This window comes from Coenobita brevimanus, chromosome 70, assembly GCF_032717465.1.
Source record: "Coenobita brevimanus isolate Jiangsu-jjx chromosome 70, ASM3271746v2, whole genome shotgun sequence".
NCBI lineage: Eukaryota > Metazoa > Arthropoda > Malacostraca > Decapoda > Coenobitidae > Coenobita > Coenobita brevimanus.
In genome coordinates, this window is record NC_137023.1 from 48,759,793 (window position 1) to 48,783,508 (window position 23,716).

Below are 23,716 nucleotides of genomic sequence, written 5' to 3' on the forward strand. Positions count from 1 at the left end.
CAGGTATGGGTAGATGATGAATCCACTTCCTTTGATGGCTTTACATAATCAGTTAACCTCTAGGCACCACCTGGGGACTGAGCCCAGGATGAACTGTCACTCTGACTGGGGTGCTCTTATCACTTAATCAGCCTTTGTCTCGCTGTTGTGAAACTTCATAAATCTACTCTAGCAGGTATGTACTTCTATTTTGACTTTACTTTGTTGAATAGGTATAGTACAGCTAGCTACGCACCCACGTCAGGCATGTGAAAGCCGGCCACTGCAACACATACATACAAACCTTGCTGGTATGGGACATCATGCATTACTGGCTCCCCCTGGTGAGCTAATCATACTGAGGTAATGGTGTGAGGAACGTTTGAGCACACTATCCACCTGCACTTGTGCTGCCAACAGTGGCTCATTGAGGATGGAGGAAAGGGATTGCAGCAGCTCTGAGAAGTTGGTCTCTAATGCCATCTGGTACTCATACTGGTCACTGCTGATGACTTGGCTATTCAGGTCTAAAGCATCTTTTGACACACATACAAATTCTCTGTAAAGAAAATTATTACATAAGAATACAGGCAGAACCCTTTTTCTTCATCACTCAAGGCAAATTTTCAAAGTGATACTCACACTTGCCACTGATGGTGATCTGAATAGTCAGGTTTAAGGCATCTTTAAACACATATCCAAATTATCCAGAAAGAATCAGAAAAATATATGAGGCCTGAAACATCCACTCACTCAATATAGTGCTGCTCTCGGGTGTCTGCCCTTTCCTCTCCTCCATCCTTCTTTCCTTCCATCCTCTTCTGTCTTTCCTTCCTTCATTCCTTCCTCATCCTTCTGCCTACCGGTGACTTTACACTCCCTCTTCTGTCTTTTTTTCCTTCAATCTTTCCTCTTCCTTCTGCCTGTGGGTGACTCTACACTGAGTGACAAGCCAAATAGTTTCCTGTACACCAGGAAACCATTTACTATGCTGGGTGGTAACCATATAACCAAATTTTGGCTCCTGGTAGTTTAGTGGACAATTATTGCACTCCAATTGGATTGAGCCGGTGAAGGTTGGGGTTTGTTGCTCACATAATGCCGCTCAGGGATGAGTGAGGCTGATCACTCTCATCTTAAATGTCGGGACAAACTTGCCTACCCCCGGGCTCCTACGCTCCTTATGGGACAATGTAGGATTGAATGATGATGATGATGATGAAAAATGAAGAACTTTCTTTCTTCATCAATCAAATCAAACTTCCAATTTGGTACCCACTCTTGTCACTGCTCTTCACATGACTGTTCATGGCCAAAGGATCTTTTGATGCACGTACTATTCCCTCGATGGAATTAGAAGATTACATCATCATCATCCCGACCTATTTTTTTCATCCAAGAATGGGGTGAGACAAAGTCCAAAGAACATAAAAGAGAAAGAATCCTGGGAGATTAACGATAGTAATTTTCACTACCCACATTCAGTCATCATTAATTTTCCATTCTTACTAATGCAAGAGTGGAGGAGATCCAGAAACAGAAAAATACAAAAGTATGAAAACAATGAATATGCCCCAGCTGAGAGGGTCAAATATCAACTTGCTCATCATTCAAACATTTCAAATTCTTGGCACAACCCCACAAGCCAACTGCTTAACAAAACTGCACTACATACTGCCAACATGATTGGCTCCATTTCACTAAATACTAAATTAACAATGATGTGCAACTCTTGTCATAAACATATCCAAACTTTGTTTCTATCCCTCATCAACTGTTTTACTTATCTTCCATGTTGCACTTTTTCTTACATTCACTTACTTCCATCCACCTTCTTTGTGGTCTGTCATGCCTCCTCCTACCCTGAAACTCACTCACCACATACACCCTCTTCACCACCCTAATCATATCCATTCTTGCTACATGATACTCCATCTAAATACACATGTTTTTTTCATCCTTGTCTCAACAGACTTCCTTACCCTACATCTTCCATGAAATTTTTATATTTCTTACCTTGTTCAAAATGTGCACTTCATGCACTGTGATTAACAAATACACATCTACAGCTCTCACTCAATTTTTGGTATTCGTGCCATCTCAGTCTCACAATCTTAATGTGAATATGGTTACTAACATGCTTTCATGCAGTCTCTGCCCTATACATCTGCAAACTTTTCTCACAGGAGTTGATTCAGTTTTTTAAATTTACTTTACTGAAAAATGAATTACTAGAGTGATGGCTGAAAGAAGTTAAGGCTGAAAAAGTTGAGAAAAGGGATACCACTTTGGTGATGGAACGAATCAAAATAACTAAAATGCTAATGAAGAAAAAGAAAAACTGAAGAAAAAAATGGTAAGTTGAAGAAGGAACTGAGAAATGTGAGGAAAATGCAAATACTGTGGTTCCAGCAATCAAAGGGGATAAACAAGTTTGAGTGGAATGGCAAAATGAGAAGACTGAATTAATAAGCTTCAAACAAACTACAGAACAGCAGAAGCAAGAAAGTAAGAGTAGAGCTGAAATAGGTGAGTGGTCTAGAATATGAAGGACTGGCAATGAAGACTGTACAGAAGAAAGAAAACGTGGTGCATGACACACTGGAAAGAAGTAGATCCGTGATCATACTTAGCAACCATGAGAAGCAATAAAATGTAAAACATATCAGGATGAAAGAGGAGATGGAAAGAGTTAGATGAGTGTCGAGTGGCATTAATAATCAGGGCAGAGACTGGAAACATAAGACTGAGATGAGAAGGATAGGCCAGTACAAAGAGGGGGAGACCAGACAAATTAGAGTGAAACTGGAAATGGAATGTGTTACCATGGAAATTTTAGATGTTTCATGGAGACTCAATACTACAGAAGAGTGTAAAGAAAACAATTTCATAAGGAGGGAGTTTAAGCATAACAAGGAGAAGTTAGAGTCACTGCAGGAAAAAAAAAAAAAAAAAAAAAAAGACGCGGGAACAGAGGAACAACAAACAAAATTTCTGGGAGGGTGATCAGTAACAAGGTCTAGAGGTGGTATATAATAACAAGGAAGAGAGATAAAAGAAGTGAACAGAAAAATGAAAGTAATAAAGGACAATGGGAAGGTACATGAGATATTCAACTTTAAGACTGTACAGTATGGTAATGTGGATGCGTTAGCAACCAAGAAAATGTAGTTGAAAGATTAATCATCATCATATCATTCATTCATCATCCAACCGTGCGTTGCCCCACAAGGAGCGTAGGAGCCCGGGGCTAGGCAAGTTGGTCCTGACATTTAGATTAAAATGCAATAAATGGACATTAACTATATGTTTAATGAAACCAAATTGAACAGTGACATAAATACAAACGTGTTAGGATGGAATGAATATAACGTATGTAGGAAGAATAGAAAAAAAAAATTAGTATGACTAATAAAAAAAAATAATGGACATCCATACATCATCCAATCCTACACTGCCCCACAAGAAGCGTAGGAGCTCGGGGCTGGGCAAGTTTGTCCTGACATTTAAGATGAGAGTGACCAACCTCACTCATCCCTGAGTGGCATTACGTGAGCAATAAATCCCAACCTCCCCTTGGATATAAACCTTCACCAGCTCAATCTGACTGGAGCGCCTTAATTACACACTAAACCACCAGGTGCCAAAATTTGGTTATGTGGTTACCACCCAGTGTGGTAAATGGTTTCCTGATGTACAGAAAACCATTTGGCTTGTCATTCAAGATAGTCACCCACAGGCAGAAAAAAGGGGAAAGAATGAAGGAAAGAAAGACAAGGAGTGTAAAGTCATCTGTAGGTAGAAGGACGAGGAAAGAATAAAGGAAAGACAGAAGAGGATGGAAGGAAACAGGGATGGTGGAGAGGAAAGGGCAGGCACCTGAGAGCTGCATTACATCAGGTGAGTGGATGGTGAGTGCCCCCACCTACCACAGTAATGGCAAGAAGGACAAATATTGGAAATAACATACCATACGTGACAGAGGTGGACATATAAGATCATGTTAGAAAACCAGATAGAGTTACAATGTATATACTGTACCTCCTTAAGCAACAATGTGGAGAAGAGAGGAATATGAATGTTTGATGCAAGAACCCCTAGATGTGTTAGCAAAGCTGATTACAAGAAACAACAGATAGGTGATGACTGGAGGTAAACCAGGAAGGATTGGATGCGGAGATAAATGAAGAATCTTGGGGGTACAGAGTAAAGGACCTGATGGTAGAAAATATGCTAACATGTCATGGAAAATGTGAGAATTTGAGGAGATGATGAATCATAAATGTTGGATTTGTTATTTACAAAAGATTCCAATGATGTGTTTAATATAAGATACCAGTGTCCTATGGGCAAAAGTGACCATTTGATCACTGAAATACAGGTGTTGATAGGAGATAGGGGAGTGAGAGAAGAAACATATAAACAGGACAGAAAAAACTATGGAAAAGCAGACTTTAACTCCCAAAGACATTATTCTGGTCATGAAGATTGGAGCAGAATGCCAATGACAGAAAATATCCATGAAAAATGTGGAATTATGATGAACTGACTATATGTGAAGAGGGTATCAGCAGACATCCCAATATTTGCTATCCAAATGGAAAGCAAAATGGAATGGTGTAATTATAGATGTAGGAAGGCACAGGAAAAAAGAAACATAGCATGGAATAGGTTATGAAGAAGACATAGTGAGAGAACGCATAATGGAAACATGGAGGCAAGAAACGACTATTTAAAGGTAGGAAGAGAAGAATAAAAGAAATGTAAGAAGGATATAGTGACTAAAATGAAGAAGGAACCAAAAATTGTCCTTAAAATCTGTAAATGACAAAATGAAAGCAAGGGACACCACTGTGAGAAAGAGTGATGGGGAGTGATGTATGATAAGGATAAGGATATAAGATAATGAACAACAGGTTACATTCAGCAGTCATAGGGTATATTTATGGGATCAGACAAGAAAGGGAGAGCTGGGAGTTAGCTGAATTAGTAGCCGATAGAAATAAAATGCTAAAACTGATATGAGAACTGGATGTGGAAAAAAGACCATGGGGCTAGATGAGATTGCTAGACAGATATTAAGAGAATGTCCAGATCACCTGTTGTGGTCAGTTTATATTATTAAATGTTCAATGAACACAAGAGAGTTGCCAATACACTGGAAAAGGATAAATACAGTGTCAATCAATAAAGGAGGTGATAGAGAAGACCCATATAATTACAGACTGGCATCCTTCACCAGCAATGTTTGAAAATAGTGCAAAAAAATTATCAGAAAATGGTGGATTAAGTAATACTGGCAAAACAATTTGGATTCAGGGAGGGATCATTAAGTGTCACAAACCACTCCCAGCTGAGTTTTTGCAGCAGAGTGGTGGATATCATGCAGGGGAGAGATGGCTGGGTTGATTGTGTCTACCTGGATCTAAGGAGAGCATTTGTTAGTGTTGTACAAAAGATCTGCTATGGAAATTAAAAACTATTGGAGGAGTAAATGGAGAACTGCTAAAATGGATGGAAAATTATTTATTGGGATAACAAATGAGAAAAGTAATAAGAGACAATATTCTCAATGGAAGAGGGTGACTAGCGGAGTGCCGCAAGGCTCAGTTTAGGTCCTATTATGTTTATGATATACGTAAATGATATGCCAGAAGACTTAAGCAGTTACATGAATATGTTTGCAGATGATGCAAAAAATTATGAAACACATCCAGAACAGTGACAGTTGTGAGATGTTGCAAAATAATTTGAATAATTTGTACTACTGAAGCCAGACTTGAAAAATGAAGTACTGTAAAAAAAAAAAAAAAAAAAGCCATGTTCAAGAAATGGGAATAAGTGGTAAATGGCCTAGTTATGAGTATAAAATGGGAAGAAAAAGGATCAGCAAGGTAAGTGAAGAGAAAAATCTAGAGTGACCATACAGGATAGTCTATCATCACAGAATCACATAAAAAATCGCTGGATGGGCATGTAGATTGATGGCCAATATGAGAGTGGCTGCCGGTTATCTGGATGAGGGAATGTTTAGAGAGATAATTGTGTCCATAATAAGACCAAAACTAGAATATGCGGCAGTAATATGATCAACGTATTTGAAGAAGCATGTAAGAAAATTGGAAAAGATACAGAGGATAGCAACTAAGATGCTACCAGGTCTGAGATAATTGTTTTATGAAGTGAGAATGACAAAGCCGAAGTTACCAAGACTCACTGAGAAAAGAGAGAGAAGATTTTGTTAGCTATAATGTTAGAAAACTGGAAAAGGTAAATAGAGAAGTGTCTGTGGATGATGACAAAATGAAGAGAGGAAAAGGCTATAAACTGGAGAAGAGAAGATGCCTAAATGATATGAAAAAAATTTAGTTCCCAAACAGAAGTACTGTATGGACATCTGAAACAGTTTAGAAGAGGGGGTGATGCAAGTAAAGAACATCTGTGTGCTTAACAGCATACTGGATGATTTAAGATATGGAGACAGGACAACATGAGCTTAGATCAAATTCTGCATGCTACAACTAGGTAGATACAACTAGGCACCCGTGCATGTGTTCAAGTAAACACACACACACACACAAATTAAGTGAACAATATCTTCTCAAATTAAAGGAGTAAAATGCATCCTAAATCTCATCCTCTTACCTGTAAACATCCTTAAGGCGATGAACTTGGTTGACTGGGTAGGCTGAGCAATGGGCTTCATCTAGGAAGGTGGATGCATAAGCCAAAGGTCCAGCATTAACCTGAACACTGATGCTTCCCTGTTGCCAGAAATTCAAAGATTCATTAGCCTGATATCTCCCTTTCATTCTTGGCGATCAACACCAAATCATCAGCATACAACATCTTCCTCAGGAGTCCATCTCTGATGTCATGTGAGAGGGCTTCAAGTACCATGATAAACAATGAGGGGCTCAAGACTGACCCCTGATGCACACCAACATTCATGGAAAACTCATCACTCAAATCTCCATTCACACCTGGGTGTGGGCACCAACATACATAGCCCTAGCCACTCACACCAGCCACTCCTTGATCCCAAACTTTCTCATTGCCCAATTCACCACCTCCCTAGGGACTCTGTCAAAGACCTCCACATCAACAAAAACAAAGTACAGTTACCGTTTCTTCCCTGTACTGTACATTTTCCCTGAAGCTGTTAAACAGTGAATATGGCATCAGTGGACAAATTAAAGACCTGCCAAATTTGGCAACATCATAAGCAGTGTTTTGGTGATGAGACTCACAGCATTGATTTAGTGGCCAGACTTGTGACACTGAGTTGTTTTGGCGGTGGAACTCCCAAGGAATGGTGTGGATTTCAATTATTGGCCTTTCCATGGATTTTTTAAAATTCAGCCTCATTTGCTGTGACAGTTACTTATGTGAGCTGGATGATGCACCAATGGATAATTAAGAGTTTACTGTAATGGATAAAAGTGCTTTCAAATTTCTCACAGTATTCAGCTCATCCCACCTTTAAGAAATAAAAAAGTTATGATGATGATGATGATGATGATCTATCTGTCTGTCTATTGCCAGATGCCTTAATCCCGTAAGGGGTGGCCACAAACGAATCGCCTCCATGTCACCCTGTTCCCTGTCATTTCACTGCCCTGCTCCCAGCTAACACCCCCCTCTCTCATATACCTCTCCCACTCCATCCTTCCATCTCATCCTTGGCCTCCCCCTCCCTCTCCCCCCCCTCCACCTCACTTGCATACACTCTCCTCGTCAGTCTCTTGCTCTCCATCCTCTCCACATGGCCAAACCACCTCAGTGAGTTTCTCTTAATGCTTCCTATCACATCCACATCCACACCACAATGCTCCTTCACTTCCTCATTTGTCAGCCTGTCTCTCTATGTGATGATTATGATTAGACACCTTCTTTTTCCAAATACTAATTTGCAAAGTGTTACTTGTAGCTGAAGACACATCTAATACCTACAGTTATGCCAATAATATGAACATAATATGAACATTCTGGAGGCTAAGTTAAAATATATATCAACACCTATCATGATTATTCCTGGTTTTATGCCATGTTCCATGCAATACTGGTCAGATGGGTTCACCTGACAGCACTCCTTCATCTTGCTCTGCTATTCACCATCTCACTCATATTACTTCTACATCTAAGATCAGCATGCACCACCTTGTCCTATGTCTTCCATTGTCTGTGTCTCCACTGATGGTCCAGCATTTCTATGCTTATACACCTCCTCACTTAACTTCCCAGGTCCATCCTCTCACTGTGTCCAAACCATCTAAATTTCCTTTCTACTTCCTTCTTGATGCCCACCACTCCTACCCACTTTCTTAGCTCTTATAAAGATGTCCCACTATCCAGTTTTACATATTCAAAGGATCATGCTTATGTTGCTTCATTCCAGTCTCACTCTGTCCTCCTGTTCCACTGTCATACAGTATGACATTCCTAATACAGATAATATACTAAACTTGTTCTCTTTTGTGGATAATAAGAACACTGATGATGTCAGGATGGGTAACAATTTTCTGAACCTTTTCCAGCTGCTATGCACCCTTGCAATGGCATTCTGCTCAGTGCTACCAGTGATGACATCAATGAGGTAGCAGAATTTGTTCACAACCTCCAGTAACTCACGATCACCAAAAATCTTACTGGTTTATCATCAAGAGGTCTGGCTGCTGCCCAACATCTACTACATCTGAAATCCACTGCCAGCCTTAAGCTACCACTTATTACTGCTGTTGAGTAACAGCAGTCTGGCCAAACATACCCATCGACCACAGGCAAGCAACTGCCCTACTGAACTGATGCTCCCTTGTGCCAGACACTTATAAATATGGGGAACACAGTATAGTGCATGACTGAAGTAAAAAAGAAAAAAGTCTGAAACTGCAAGGATGGAAATTCTATAGGCAGGGGCACTGGGACTGCAAGTGTAAATATGTACCTGTAATGAAGTTTGCAATGTATTTATTTTACATAATTTATTCCTTTTTTTTGCATGCTCATTGTTACTTTCAAATTGGAAGGCTATCCTCTAGATGCAAGTTCTCAAATTCTCTAATTTGGAAAGTTCTCCAAGGGGACTAGAATTCCCATTTCCCCACTCAGGCTCTTTTAGTTCCCTCTGACATGCAGGAACTATAGTGCAGTAAAAGTCCTCTAATCCAGCCACCAATAATCCGAAAATCTCAAGACACTCGACCCTCGATTTCTTGGATTAAAAGGGGAGGAGACCAGTCCGGGAACCCACAAAGTCCAGGAATAGAAAAATTCCGGCCCCACATACCATTCCCTGGACTATTAGCATACTTTGTCCGAATTCCCCAATATTGTCTGGCAATTATTCCGATATTCTAGAGCATTCTGGAATGTAGGCTACCTATAGCAACATAACATACACAGTACATAAAATAATAACAGTGACAAAATAACAATAATAATAACTGACACAATAGCGGTATTTTGCTAGCTACAACCCTAAGAATGGTTGTTTAGACAGTTGTTGACAAGAATGTGGAGGATGTGATAAAAGAAGATCAGAAAGCTGAGGAAAAAGAGGAAAATGAACAAGGAATGGAACACCACATGGTGGGTCAACCATTGATCAGCTGACCAAGATACAGACACGCAATCATCAAATGTGATCTCGATCTTGGATCAAAACTGCAGTTTTAATTGGAAAATATTTTAATCTTTATCACCATATAGGTTTGCACACCTAATTATTTGAAATTCAGTCAAAAATTTTTGCTTAATTTAATTATTAACAGAAAATCAGGATTCACAGCAAAAATTTCTTAGTTGGCAGAAGTGTTTTGCCTCTAGCCTAACAACTCGCCTTGACGGACTTTAGTTTTGTATAAATATCGATTTACAATGCAGATACATTTTTTTGTACTCAGAATAAATATTTATGCAAAACAGAAGTCAGTCAAGGAGTGCTGACAATCTGAAGGGGAACTATCTGCTAACATTGGCCAACCACTGATCGGCTAACCAAGATACAAACACTGACAGTCTGAAGGGGAAATATCTGATAACATTGGTGCATCTTAGCTCTGAAACCTAATTTTTTAATTAAGTTACATTAAGCGCATTTTTTTTTTGCGGATTTCAGATAATTAAGTATGTATGAGCCACTGTGGTGAAAAAAATTAAAATATTTTCCAGTGAAAAGTGCCGATTCGGTACTGAGTCGCACCGAGTACGGTGAGCTAAGAGAGTAGGAATCGATCCCATTGAGTTTGTCCATAAGAAAATATTTTTTTTAATTACTTATGAATTTTATTGTGTCCAAGCCTTCCTTAAATTTTACTATGCTATGCAATAAACTATTTATAGTGGCATTTAAGAAAGGTAAGAGGCAAATGGGATATTGCCATGAGTTAGGAACTGGTGACGTGATGCAGGTTGGTGGCCAAGATGCGTTTGATGTATGAAAATATCTTCTTGTGAGTGTTACAAATGGCCTTTTTCAAGTCAAAACCTAGCTAAAATTATACTGTGTTGTGCAGCAGACTGCTTATACATTTATATGAGAGAATAATGGCCGAACTTTTGTGAGAATCCTGGACTTGTACGGGCATTTGTCCGGCACTTGATTATATTGTTCGGCCTCAGCCCATGTCCAGGAAATCCGAAATCTGGGAAATAGGAGTTCGCCAAATCGAGGGTTGAGTGTTCTCTGAATTTGTCAAGGCGAAATTTTTCAAAATTTTCTGGGTTTTATCTAAGGATCTATCTGGCTTGTACTTGCTCTTGGCCCCTGATGTACCTGCCTGCAACTATTCATCAACACTTCTGTGCACTTCTGGTGAGTAAAACAATAAACCATATCATTTCAAGTGTTTGTATAATGATCATGAACACTCATGATCACTAATTTCTGCTCAGGGATGCCCCCTTCCTACACCTATATGCTCACAGAAGATGGGAGGGGGCGACGAAACGAGCTCCACCCCCCTCGACCCCAGCTCCCACCCCTCCCCCATACGCCTACCCCTTCACCTCCCACTCATCATTCTTAACTGGCAGTTACATCTCAAGCTAATCTAATATTTTACACTTATAGTCACATGACTAATACACAAACAAAACACTAGGATATGTAGCAAGTATATAATATAACTAAGAACACACTGCAGCAAGAAATTAGTGCATAATAACATTGACAGTAAAACAAAAACATTAACAATGGTCATCCCAGGCCTCATGCGTTGGGTGTTTGCATGCGTGCGTGTCTAAGCTTGCATGTTTGGGTGTGTCTATGTCGTGTTCTTTGGTGTGTGTGTGTGTGTGTGTGTGTGTGTGTGTGTGTGTGTGTGTGTGTGTGTGTGTGTGTGTGTGTGTGTGTGTGTGTGTGTGTGCAGAGCAGTGCACCCAACACATGAGGCCTGAGGAGGCCACTGGTAACATTTTTTGTCTTACTGTCAACATCATGATGCATTAATTTTTTGTGGCAGCATGCTGATAGTTATATTATATACTTTTAACATATCCTAGTGTTCTGTGTTTGTATTAGTAGTGGGACCAAGAGGGTTAAGCATAAAATCAGCTTGAGATGTAACTGCCAGTTAAGAATGATGGGTGGGGTGGGGGGCTGGGTAGGGGTTATGGGGGATGGTCGGGAGCTGGGGTAGTGGTGGATGGAGCTTGTTTCATTCCCCTCCCTCTCCTCTTCCCTGGGTATACAGGGGTAGGAAAGGGGCACCCTTGGGCAGAGATTAGTGATCGTGAGTGTGTACATATGTCTAGCTTTCAGAGGTCCCTCCCAACAGTTTGAAAAAAACAACAGTCCAAAAGACCCTCGGTCCCCTGCCATTTGGATTACAGGACTTTTGCTGTATATCTAAGTGAATTCGAAGAAGGGAGGAGGTGAGGTAGGCCAAGGAGAACATGGAGAGATATGGTGGATGAATGTGTGAGGAAGTGAGGTTTGGAAGTCGGTAAGGCTAGGGAACTGACAGGAGATCGAGCTGGCTGGATGAATGTTGTGAGGAGAAGTGCATGATCAGGGGATTTTGGCATCCCTTTTTAACATGCCAGGGTTTGGACCGACTCTATCGGAAACGATTATGTGAAGCTACAGAATGTGGTGAATATTTTTCAGAACATAGTGAATATTTTTGGCGTATCCGATAAAGCCAGGATTCCCGGGGCTTGAATGATGAATGAATGGAAGCATGGCCCATTGGATTGGGCAAATTTGGGCTGTCTGGACATTGCTACTCCTCACCCTGCCCTAGGGTGGGAAAGGAGGTCAAGATGATGATGATGATGATTACTGTATATGAGAAGTATATTTTTATCTCCATTCCCTACTGTAATAAGAATTACAAAATGGGCTTACTTGAAGGGAAATATAGGGGTTTACTTCTCACACACAATAATATATATTGGTGAGGGTTATCGTCGCCTATAATTGACAGGTCACCTTCTAAAGGCATCTCATCATCAACATGGCAGTACTTGTTTTACTGGAAAAATCCCTCCTCACTTCATCTGCTACAAAACTAGGCAAAAACTAAGATGAGTTTTGGTTTATAATAGTCATTCTCCTTTTCAATAATAGTATAATATTCAATTTACAGATGGGTGATGAAAGTGTAGTTGTGGTTCACCCCGAGCTACACACAATTAATGTGGTCAGTGCCTGCAACAATCAGCAGCAGAGATACAAGTGATGTTACCCCAGTTAGCATATCAAAAGAGTTTACTTGCTAAAGCTGCAGCCATCCAATGATATCCACACCATTGTCTCATGCACCAGGAGAAGCTGATGACTATTATTTTAAGAAAATATGGTACATTAATGACCCATTGTGTTACGCCAAATTAGAGCCAAATGCATACCAACTTATCATAAATCAATGTTGATTGAATGTGGGTTCAATGGAAATACACTGAGGGTCATGGGCCACGTAACCTAAAATCTTAAAAAAAAATTTTGCCACCGACTTGAAACATGCCTTAGGCCTGATTCATCACCATAGGTCCCCCGCCAAGACTGGGGGACAGCAGGATGGCCTGTGCAGACCCTCAAGGTCTTCAGATGGAGGTGATGAGTGATGAGGAGAGCAAAGCGGCGAGGCCATGGGAGACCATAGTGGTGTGGCGGATGAGGAGCGATACGACAAGGAAGCTGGAGGGCACTGTGATCTTGTTTGCCCCATGCCCATCCTTATGTGCTTAACAAAATGTCCATTTTAACATCATGGGAAAAGCCACACCTTACCCTTTCATGTTTGCCCTCAGCACACTCAGTAGCAACATGCTTTCCAGTGGGGTTAGCACTCTTCCCTGACATGTTTTTCAAGTTACAAGTTTCAGTATTTTAACATTTTTTTCTTTTAACCAAGAATTATTTATTAACCCGCCCCGTTCCGGAGACGTGAATTCACGTCCTCACATGATGTGCACTCCTATCCCGGAGACGTAAATTAACGCGGCAACACTGCAAGGTCCCTAATTTGCACAATTTTCAATTTTCGCGAGTGATTTTTGGCACGTATACACGGGACACCTTCCTCTACAAGATGCCAGGCAGGGACAATGCCTTACCCAGCATGACCTCCTCTCCCCCCCTGCATGACCTTTTCTCAGCAATTCACCTGTTATCAGTGACCTGGCCAGTAAAGCTATGTCATACCACGGCACAAAATTCAGGGCCAGAGTGATTCCCCAATCGATGACAATGTGGAGGACAAACATTAGAGGAAGAAACAGTCAGAAATGATGATCAGGTAATGTGGCAAAAAAAGGTCAAGAATGGTGATGAGTTAGTAAGTGCTTATAATGCCTATATTACCGTTTGAAAACCAATATACAGTACTCTCGTACTACAGTACTCGTCAGAAGTATTCAGCGTTATCCGCCGGGCGCGCAATACTTATGGCCCAAAAAGAATCACCCATTTTTGGGGGTAAGAATTGAGCCACAAGTTTGAGCTCTGAGCATGACGTCACGGTAGCCTGAGGCCTTCCGACACGCTGGTTGGTTCCCGCCTCAGTCGCCCACGGGCTGCCTGAGAGAGAGGAACTCCGCCGAGTGTCCCTCTCAAATTGCGCCATTTTTTACCGAGTGTCCCGCAGTGTTTTGGCCTTTAAAACTTTGTTATGGCACCTACCCGTGAACTATCGAGTGAAATCATATCCCAGATCATTGCTCTAAAGGAGGCAGGCCACCAGACAAAGGAAATTAGTGAATTGGTTGGTGTGGCACGATCGACAGTGCGTCGTTGGTGTGCGTGGTTTCGGGAGGAAAACAGTGGTGAAGTTCCCACAAAGAAACCGAGGTCTGGTAGGCCTAGGAAAACTTCCCCAAGGTCTGTTAATGTTTTAAAACGTGCAGTGGAGTTTAATCCTCATGTGAGTGCAAGGAAAATTAAGGAGAGCAACCCAGAAGTGTTTGGTGAGGTGTCAGTGAGAACAGTGTCTCGTTGGGTGCATGAGCTTGGTTACACAAGTCACAGGCCTGTGAAAAAGCCTCTTCTCTCTAGCAGCCAGAGAATTCGTAGGCTTGCCTTTGCTAATAAATATCTAAACTGGGGTGAGGAGCAATGGTTGTCAGTGTTGTGGTCTGATGAGGCAACATTTAGTGTTACCTGTAACAGAGGAGCACGCAAAGGTAGTGACCCACTGTATGTAGAAAGCACAGTTAAACATCCTGATTCACTCATGGTATGGGGTTGTTTCTCAGGGAAGGGTTTGGGGAAGCTTGTTGTACTTACCAAGAACCTCAGAGTGAATCAGGATGTTTACCTGGAGCTTCTGTGTGATCATTTACCAGACTCCTTCGAGCTAACAGGTGCACGAGTGTTTCAGCAGGACGGTGCACCTGCTCACAAGGCCAAATCGGTCACCAATTGGCTTCGTGACTGCGAGGTATCATTCATGACAGACTGGCCAGGAAATAGCCCAGACCTCAACCCGATTGAAAACCTCTGGTACCTCGTAAAGAAGAGTCTCCAAGGGAAGGACGTGAGCTCTCTGCCTAAGCTGGAAGCCGCCATTCGTGACTCCTGGGACAAAATACCGCTCCAGCACCTCAGGAGCCTCGCCCTTTCACTTCCAAGACGTCTCAGGTCCATGAAGAAACGTAAAGGCTACCCTACGAAGCACTAAAGGTAAATAAAATGCATTATTTATATGTTTTTTCAATGTTGAAAGGTTTGTTTCTCAGGAGGGACGCAGGGCGCTCCATACTTCTGACGAGCACTGTACATATAAATTCGTACCAAATAAATAAATAAATACCGTTTATGAGTGGTGTAGAACAGTTATCCTCCCATAGAACTTGTTTTCTTTGCAGCCAGCCTGATAGAAAACCCCGTAAGGTAAGGAGGTACTCCTACCTGGATGGAGTATTTTAAACCTCAGGTGAGCGATTTCTCTATGAATTTTCGATGTTTCTCACCAAAAGCGGATGTTTGAGCAAAAAAAAAAAAAAAAAAAAAAAAAAAAAAAAAAAAAAAGGTCCAAAAATGTCGGGACTGGGGCATACCACTGCCCAGAAAACGTCGGGATCGGGCAGGTTAATTATTTCCAAGGCATGCACTGGCACCATCTTCTCACCAACTTGCCAGTTAGGTGCTTTCAGCTCAACTCATTTGCATCTATGCATTTCCCCCTCACTTTCAATTAATAAAAATTCTTCTTACCTGTAGCTCCATCAGTGCAAAATCACTCTCATTATCAATAAATAAAATATTCTTAGTGCCTGTAGCTCCTTCTGTGGAAAATGATAAAATGTAACACAAATATGCATGCTGGTAGTGCCAGTTGTCTCCTTTGCTCAGTAAGCAGCAAGTTGCCAGATTGGGCTTTATTCACTTTCATCTAACTTATGCACTGCACTCTCACTTTTAATATATAACAAAAACTTCTCAAGTGCCTATGGCTCCTTCTGTGGAAAATTATACAATGCTTACATAAATATGCACGCTGGCAATGCCAGACTCTCTGCTCTTATGTTATGTAGCTACATAGCAAGCTGCCTGCTTCCGGCTTCACTCATTTCCATCTACGCATCTCACTCCCACTTTTAATAAAAAACAAAATATTCTTACTGCCTGTAGCTGCTTCTGAGGAATATAATTAAAAAATGTTTACATAAATATGCACACTGGTGGTCCCAATCTGTCTCCTTTGTGTTATGTGGCTAGTCGCCTGCTTTCGTCTCTACTCATTTCCATCTACACATCTACTTTCATCTTTATTAAGTAATATTCTTAGGGCCTGTAGCTGAACAAGTATTCAATGCAGATGAGACAGGCCTACGGTGGAATGGTATGCAGATGATACTGTGTTGTTAGGTGAAGACAAAGGGGAGCTGCAAGGCTTGGTGAATAAGTTTGGGAGTATGTGTAATAAATGGAATCTAAAGGTGAATGTAGGGAACAGTAAAGTTATGGTCTTCAAGAGAAATGAAGTCACTGAATGTACAATGAGGCTGGATGAGGAGGAAATGGAAAATGTGAGTGCATTTAAGTACAGTAAGACCTCACTATAACAGACTATTGGGGCCCAAGCCATTCCGAAAAAAACAAAATTCCGATTGATGCGACATCTGGACTTCCCCCTGCTAATCTGAAGTTTTTCCGATATATCAGACATTAGTCCGGATCGCACCAATGGTTTTATACTGTTTTCACTACCACTACAGTACTGTACTGTATTATACCTGCACTACAATGATCAAACAGTATACTACTGTATATAAAATAATACTGTACTGTACACTGACAACCATGTCTTTTATTTACCTTATTGTGGTGAACATAGCTGAAGTGGTCAGGCAGTCCAGACTGCTTCTGGCTTTATCAGACTTTTTCTGATACACAGTATAGGAATATACAGTGCTCGTCAGAAGTATGGGGCGCCCTGCGTCCCTCCTGAGAAACAAACCTTTCAACATTGAAAAAACATATAAATAATGCATTTTATTTACCTTTAGTGCTTCGTAGGGTAGCCTTTACGTTTCTTCACGGACCTGAGACGTCTTGGAAGTGAAAGGGCGAGGCTCCTGAGGTGCTGGAGGGGTATTTTGTCCCAGGAGTCACGAATGGCGGCTTCCAGCTTAGGCAAAGAGCTCACGTCCTTCCCTTGGAGACTCTTCTTTACGAGGTACCAGAGGTTTTCAATCGGGTTGAGGTCTGGGCTATTTCCTGGCCAGTCTGTCATGAATGATACCTCGCAGTCACGAAGCCAATTGGTGACCGATTTGGCCTTGTGAGCAGGTGCACCGTCCTGCTGAAACACTCGTGCACCTGTTAGCTCGAAGGAGTCTGGTAAATGATCACACAGAAGCTCCAGGTAAACATCCTGATTCACTCTGAGGTTCTTGGGAAGTACAACAAGCTTCCCCAAACCCTTCCCTGAAAAACAACCCCATACCATGAGTGAATCAGGATGTTTAACTGTGCTTTCTACATACCGTGGGTCAAGTGGGTCACTACCTTTGCATGCTCCTCTGTTACAGGTAACACTAAACGTTGCCTCATCAGACCACAACACTGACAACCATTGCTCCTCACCCCAATTTCGATATTTATTAGCAAAGGCAAGCCTAAGAATTCTCTGGCTGCTAGAGAGAAGAGGCTTTTTCACAGGCCTGTGACTTGTGTAACCAAGCTCATGCACCCTACGAGACACTGTTCTCACAGACACCTCACCAAACACTTCCGGGTTGCTCTCCTTAATTTTCCTTGCACTCACACAAGGATTAAACTCCACTGCACGTTTTAAAACATTAACAGACCTTGGGGAAGTTTTCCTAGGCCTACCAGGCCTCGGTTTCTTTGTGGGAACTTCACCACTGTTTTCTTCCCGAAACCGCGCACACCAACGATGCACTGTCGATCGTGCCACACCAACCAATTCACTAATTTCCTTTGTCTGGTGGCCTGCCTCCTTTAGAGCAATGATCTGGGATATGATTTCACTCGATAGTTCACGGGTATGTGCCATAACAAAGTTTTGAAGGCCAAAACACTGCGGGACACTCGGTAAAAAAATGGCGCAATTTGAGAGGGAGACTCGGCGGAGTTCCTCTCTCTCAGGCAGTCCGTGGGCGACTGAGGCGGGAACCAACCAGCGCATCAGAAGGCCTCAGGCTACCGTGACGTCATGCTCGGAGCTCAAACTTGTGGCTCAATTCTTACCCCCCAAAATGGGTGATTCTTTTTGGGCCATAAGTATTGCGCGCCCGGCAGACAACGCTGAATACTTCTGACGAGCACTGTAGTCCAGTAGTTCCTCGATTCTGATAAAAGCAAATTCCGGTCTATTGAAGTTCATTATATCGAGATCTTACTGTACTTGGGTAGTGTGATAAGTAAGGATGGAAGTTTAGAGGGTGAAGTGCTTGAAAAAGTACAAGGAAGAAACGCTGCTGGTTCTTTGAAAGCAATGATAAGGAACAGGGAAGTGAGCATGGAAGTAGAAAAGTCGCTGCATGACAGTATTGTGATACCAACTCTAAAGTATGGAAGTGAAGCTTGGACCTTGCTGGAGGGACACAAATCAAGGGCGAGTGCAGTGGAAATTAGTTATTTGGGAGAAGCATGCTGAGTCACATGGAGATACAGACTGAGAAATAAGGAAGTGATGGAGTGTTGTGGTGTGGATGTGGATGTGATAGAAATTGTTATGAGAAATACATTGAGGTGGTTTGGCCATGTGGAGAGGATAGAGAGCAAGAGACTAACAAGGAGAATATATGCAAGTGAAATGGAGAGGGGGAGAGCAAGGGGGAGGCCAAGGATGAGATGGAGGGATGAAGTGGAGAGGTATAAGAGAAAGGGGGGTGTAAGCTGGGAGCAAGGCAGTGAAGTGGCACTGGACAAGATGACATGGAGATGATTTGTTTGTGGCCACCTCTTACGGGATTGAGGTGTCTGGCAATAAATACAAATATAGATTACTTATGGGTTCAGACTGTTGTGTGTAGCATATAGAGTTGGCATAGTTTGCTAGGTTTAGGTTGCCTTCAAGGATTTAGCAGAAAGTACCTTGAAATACTGGAAAATGTTCCCTTATAATGAGCCTTGGTTACAGAACTCAATTAAGCAGAAAATTAGAGATAACAGAATGGGAGTTGGCTGAACTATTTTGTTAAATCAAACATCTATTATTAAATAATAATTATATAATGGTGTCCACTGGAAAATCAGTATCGATGGCATCATTTCATTTCATTTATAAAGGCTCCAACACGCTTGCATATGTTGGCCTTGGTCACCTAATGGCAGCTCTTCATGCTGCTTGATCTCAAGCAGCCAAAATATTCAGTCCCTTATCCCTGAGGAATTTGCATATCAATGGCATCTTAGGAAAATTATCCCTGTCAATAATGAGAGAGACCTGAAAGCACGTCTGCACTCCGCATGGGATCATCATACATGACTACAAAAAAAATCATATAAGCGATTTTTGCGACTGTTAACCCAAAACTTGGCACATAAGTTTTCACTGATCGTCATAGCGATCAACTTATACCTGATGATCATACATCAGGTCGTTACTGTATATAATGCCTTTACAATGGCTACACTTGAAAATACATTAATATGAACCTTCTACATTCATTACATTTAACCCACCAGTTCTGCCTCTCATTAATGTGCCTTTTTATGCACTGGTGTTCATAAAACTCAAATAATCAAGAGACACTTGTGTTGAAGGGATTAGTGATACTAATTTAGTATAACTGCAAACTGTAAGAAACCATAAGGTAGAAATATTAATACAACATGACTATTACGAATGAAAAACAACAATGTGTAAACAGTAGTATATCTCTGAATTCTCTTGATTATTCTTTAAACCTTGTTTATCAGGTGATATTCTTAACAATTTTCCATCTATGCACCATCCAATCCTAAACTGACCCATCAGGAATGCAGCAGCCTGAGGATGGTGTACTTAGTTCTGCCATTTATGGTAAGAGTGACCATTTGCTCACCCCTAAGCTGTATTGCGTGGGCATCAGATTCAAATATTATTCGGCTACATCCATATAGAATGTCTTACTTGACTACCAAGGATCCATTTGTTGGTCCAATGGTTACCATCCAAAGTATTTAATGGCTTCCCAGGTTACAGGAAATCATTTGATTTGATTCTCGGGAGAGTTAATAAAAAAAAAAAAGTACAAAATTACTTTGCTGCACTACATGGACCAAACACTGGGAAAGGTTAGATGCAATGACTGACCAAAGAAATGAGGTACATACATGAAGAAGTGGCAAAATGAAGATATTGTTGTATTGTATGCATAGACAAAACAGTAAACGTCACGAAAAGGAAAAGAAATACTTTGACATACAAGTAAAGGAAAGTAACATATGGAATTACCTGAAGCTTGAGTTGCAACTTCTTGATATCAGTTGGCTTCTTGAGTATAATCTCTGTCAGTTCCTTTACACGACTCTCCATTTCATCAATTGCTACCTCAATTGGGGACATTTCTAGTACCTGAAATTAAAAGTTTATCATGTTTCTCCCACCTATGGACTGGGAGAGCCAACATAAAAAAACATGGAAAGTATAAAAGTGGGAAAACTACCAACAGCATGTAAAGTGAAATGGTCCAACTAATTACTAAAGCCCATTGAGCCCTGGCTCCACCTCACAGACCTAACCATGTGCATATATTTTGGGTTACTTCTCTTTATAGATGCACTTCACAGACACCTGCCAGATACTCATTCTTCTGAAAATCAAGATAAAATTGGGAGTTAAATTTCCCCTATTCATCAAGTACACAGAACTTTGCATTAAACAACTTCTTGCTACTTTACACACTTTACACTGAAGAGGTATGCACAACATGTGTGAAATACAGCACTGTACAGTACATAATACAGTAATCCATTGATTATCCGATGTAATCGAGCCATTGGTATGTCAGGATAGGGATGAAATCTGGATATGGAACAATGTCTTACTAACCTATACCCTACATACTGTATATGTACAGTACCCCTCCTAATTGTGACAGTGTTCTTCAGCCTTTCAGTTATTATGATATCAACACACACATGGGAATATTCAAAATAATGCCAGGCACTAACAAAACAATGCACAAAAACAAAAATCCACAAATACCTTACCTATATGTACAGTACCCCTCCTAATTGTGGCAGTGGTCTTCGGTCCTTCAGTTATATAGACATCAAAACACACATGGGAATGTCCAATATAATGCTTGATGCTATGAAAACAATGTATCAACAACAAAAATCCAAAAATAAATAAATGAAGAAAACGAACTTTGCAAAAAGAATTTTAAAAAAGTACAGTACTTACCAACAAGTGAATGGCTGACAGGCGTCGTAACCCTCTAGCCTCTAGCTAATGCACAGGAATCTTGTGTGGTCTGTGGCTAACGTAATCACTAGTAGGGGCCGTATCAACCCCAAAATATTGATACTTCCAATACTAACTATTTATCTGCAAGCACTGATACTGATGGCTAGGTATCAATTACACATACTATGAATACTAAAATAAGCTTTCCAATTACCTGAAAATGCACTGTCAAAAATTTCTATTTCACTGGAAAGTGATGAATTTAAGATTTATTAGTATATTGAATGGCAGTTTTGGTGCTCAAAATCCCATAAAATAGTGGTCATATAATTATTTTAACCCGGACTGAGCCTACTGAGTAATTTTATTAAATTTTTAGGAGTTCAACGGACTGAAAAGGTATTAATTACGAAACTACCTAGCCATTGGTACTGGTAATCAATACCATCGATATGGCCAACAAAATACTGTAATCGGTATCATTCATTCATTCATCTTTGAAGGCTCCAACATGCTTGCAGGCAGCGGCCTTGGTCACCCAGTGGTGGCTCTTCACGCTGCTCAATCTCTGGCAGCTTTCGTAGTCAGTCCTTTATCTCTGAGGTCACACTCAGTGACCTTGTCCCATGTCTTTTTCGGTCTACCTCTCACAACCCTACCTCTAACATTAACATATCTCACTTTCTGCATCCAATTATCATCCCTCACCCTCTCCACATGCCCAAACCACCTCAATCTCCTCTTCCCAACACCAGTACAAACCAATCCCAACCTACCCTTCAACTCTTCCATTGTAATCCAAGCCCCCCCAGGCCTTGCATTCAGGGACGCACTGCACATCCACCTAATCATTGTCATTTCTGTACGTTTGAGCCAGCGAATATCCCTTCCTTTATTGCCCAGGTCTTACTACTATACAACATTACACTCCTAACGGTGCTACAAACTAAGATCCCTTAGCACGGAGGGAGAGCCCTCTCAATGTCAGGAGAGGCAACAGCTCCCTGAACTTCTTCCAACCACTCCTCACTCTAGGCACAGAGCTAGCTCCAGCCCCACCTCCAGCACATAACATGTCTCCCAAACAACAAAACTCTTCTCCACACTTAAGACTCATTAGCAAGTTCAATCCTTTCACACCTGACAATCTCCACAGGCTCTCCCCGACACACTGCACACATGAAATCAGCATTATCTCGCAGTCTACCTCTAATACCACTATATCTCTTATGAACCCACTTATTATAGACACTGCACAAGATGAAATTACTTCCCATGCCCTAGTGGCAAATCGCACATGTACTGCCCATCACTTTTGTTTTATCTGCATTTACTCTTAAGCCCTTGTGTCCCATACTATCTCTCCACTTCCTAAATCTTTCCTCTGCCTCCTTTTCATTCTCTGCAATCAACACCAAATCATCAGCATAGAACATCTCCCACAGGAGTCCATTCTGAAGTTATGTGAGAGGGGATCAAGTACCATGATAAACAAGGGGCTCAAAACTGGCCCCAGGTGAACACCAACATTCACGAAGAACTGATCACTCAAATCTCCATTGGCCTTGGTGCGAGCATCCACATACAGGACCATAACCACCCTAACCAGCCACTCCTCGATCCCATGCTTTCTCACTGCCCACTTCACCACCTCTCTACCTTTCCATGTCAACAAAAACAAAGTACAGTTCCCTTTTCTTTCCTATATATTCTTCCTGAAGCTGCCAAACAATGAATATGGCATCAGTGGTCCCTTTGCCTGGCATAAACCCAAACTGCATGTCATCAGTATTCTTTTTCTCTAATCATACCTTCTAGAACTCTCTCCATTACCTTCATTATCTGATCTAAAAGCTTTATGCCTTTATAATTTCCTCTTTCTAGGGCATCACCTTCCCCTTGTACACATTTACAATTACACTCTTCAGCCAATCATCTGGGACAACACATATAAAATCGTATTTATCAGGCCAGTGACCAACCTCACTCCTATATCTCCTAAGGCTTTCAACATTTCAGACACACCTGCTGCCTTCCCCACCTGCATCCTTCCTACTATCCTGCTCACAGTTGCAGTGTCAATCAAAGGCCAAAAGCCAAACACTGGATCTGCTGGCTCCAAACCCTCCCTGTCTCAGTCAAACGCCTCATTCAACAGCTGGCTGTTACGCTCTCTCCATGCGTCTTTGATATCCCCAGTGTTCACCATTACCCTTCCTTTATTATTCTAAACATACTGCTTGCTTATGATATCCCTATTCTCCATCTTCATCTGATTTGCCACCTTAAATATCACATTCTTCCTTTCCACATGATTTAGATTATTAAGTAAAAATCTGTCACTCAGACTTCCCCTTCTAAACCTCTTTTCTAGCCTTACACTTAGCAGCCAAGTATTCATCTTTGTTACCACCCTTCGTCCATTC

At 41.3% G+C, this 23,716-nt stretch overlaps 1 protein-coding gene across 1 annotated transcript in view; it reads right to left on the bottom strand.

The window, feature by feature from the left end:
• Window positions 1–300: 300 nt before the first annotated feature.
• Ziz (dedicator of cytokinesis protein Ziz) overlaps window positions 301–23,716 on the bottom strand; it is a 251,109-nt gene continuing 227,693 nt past the window's right edge. Inside the window, exons 35-37 of the mRNA XM_080277570.1 lie at window positions 20,334–20,453; window positions 6,625–6,743; window positions 301–538 (exon numbers count right to left, since the gene is read on the bottom strand). Of these exons, the coding sequence (XP_080133696.1) occupies window positions 301–538; window positions 6,625–6,743; window positions 20,334–20,453 (477 nt within the window). The remainder of the gene's footprint in view (window positions 539–6,624; window positions 6,744–20,333; window positions 20,454–23,716) is intronic.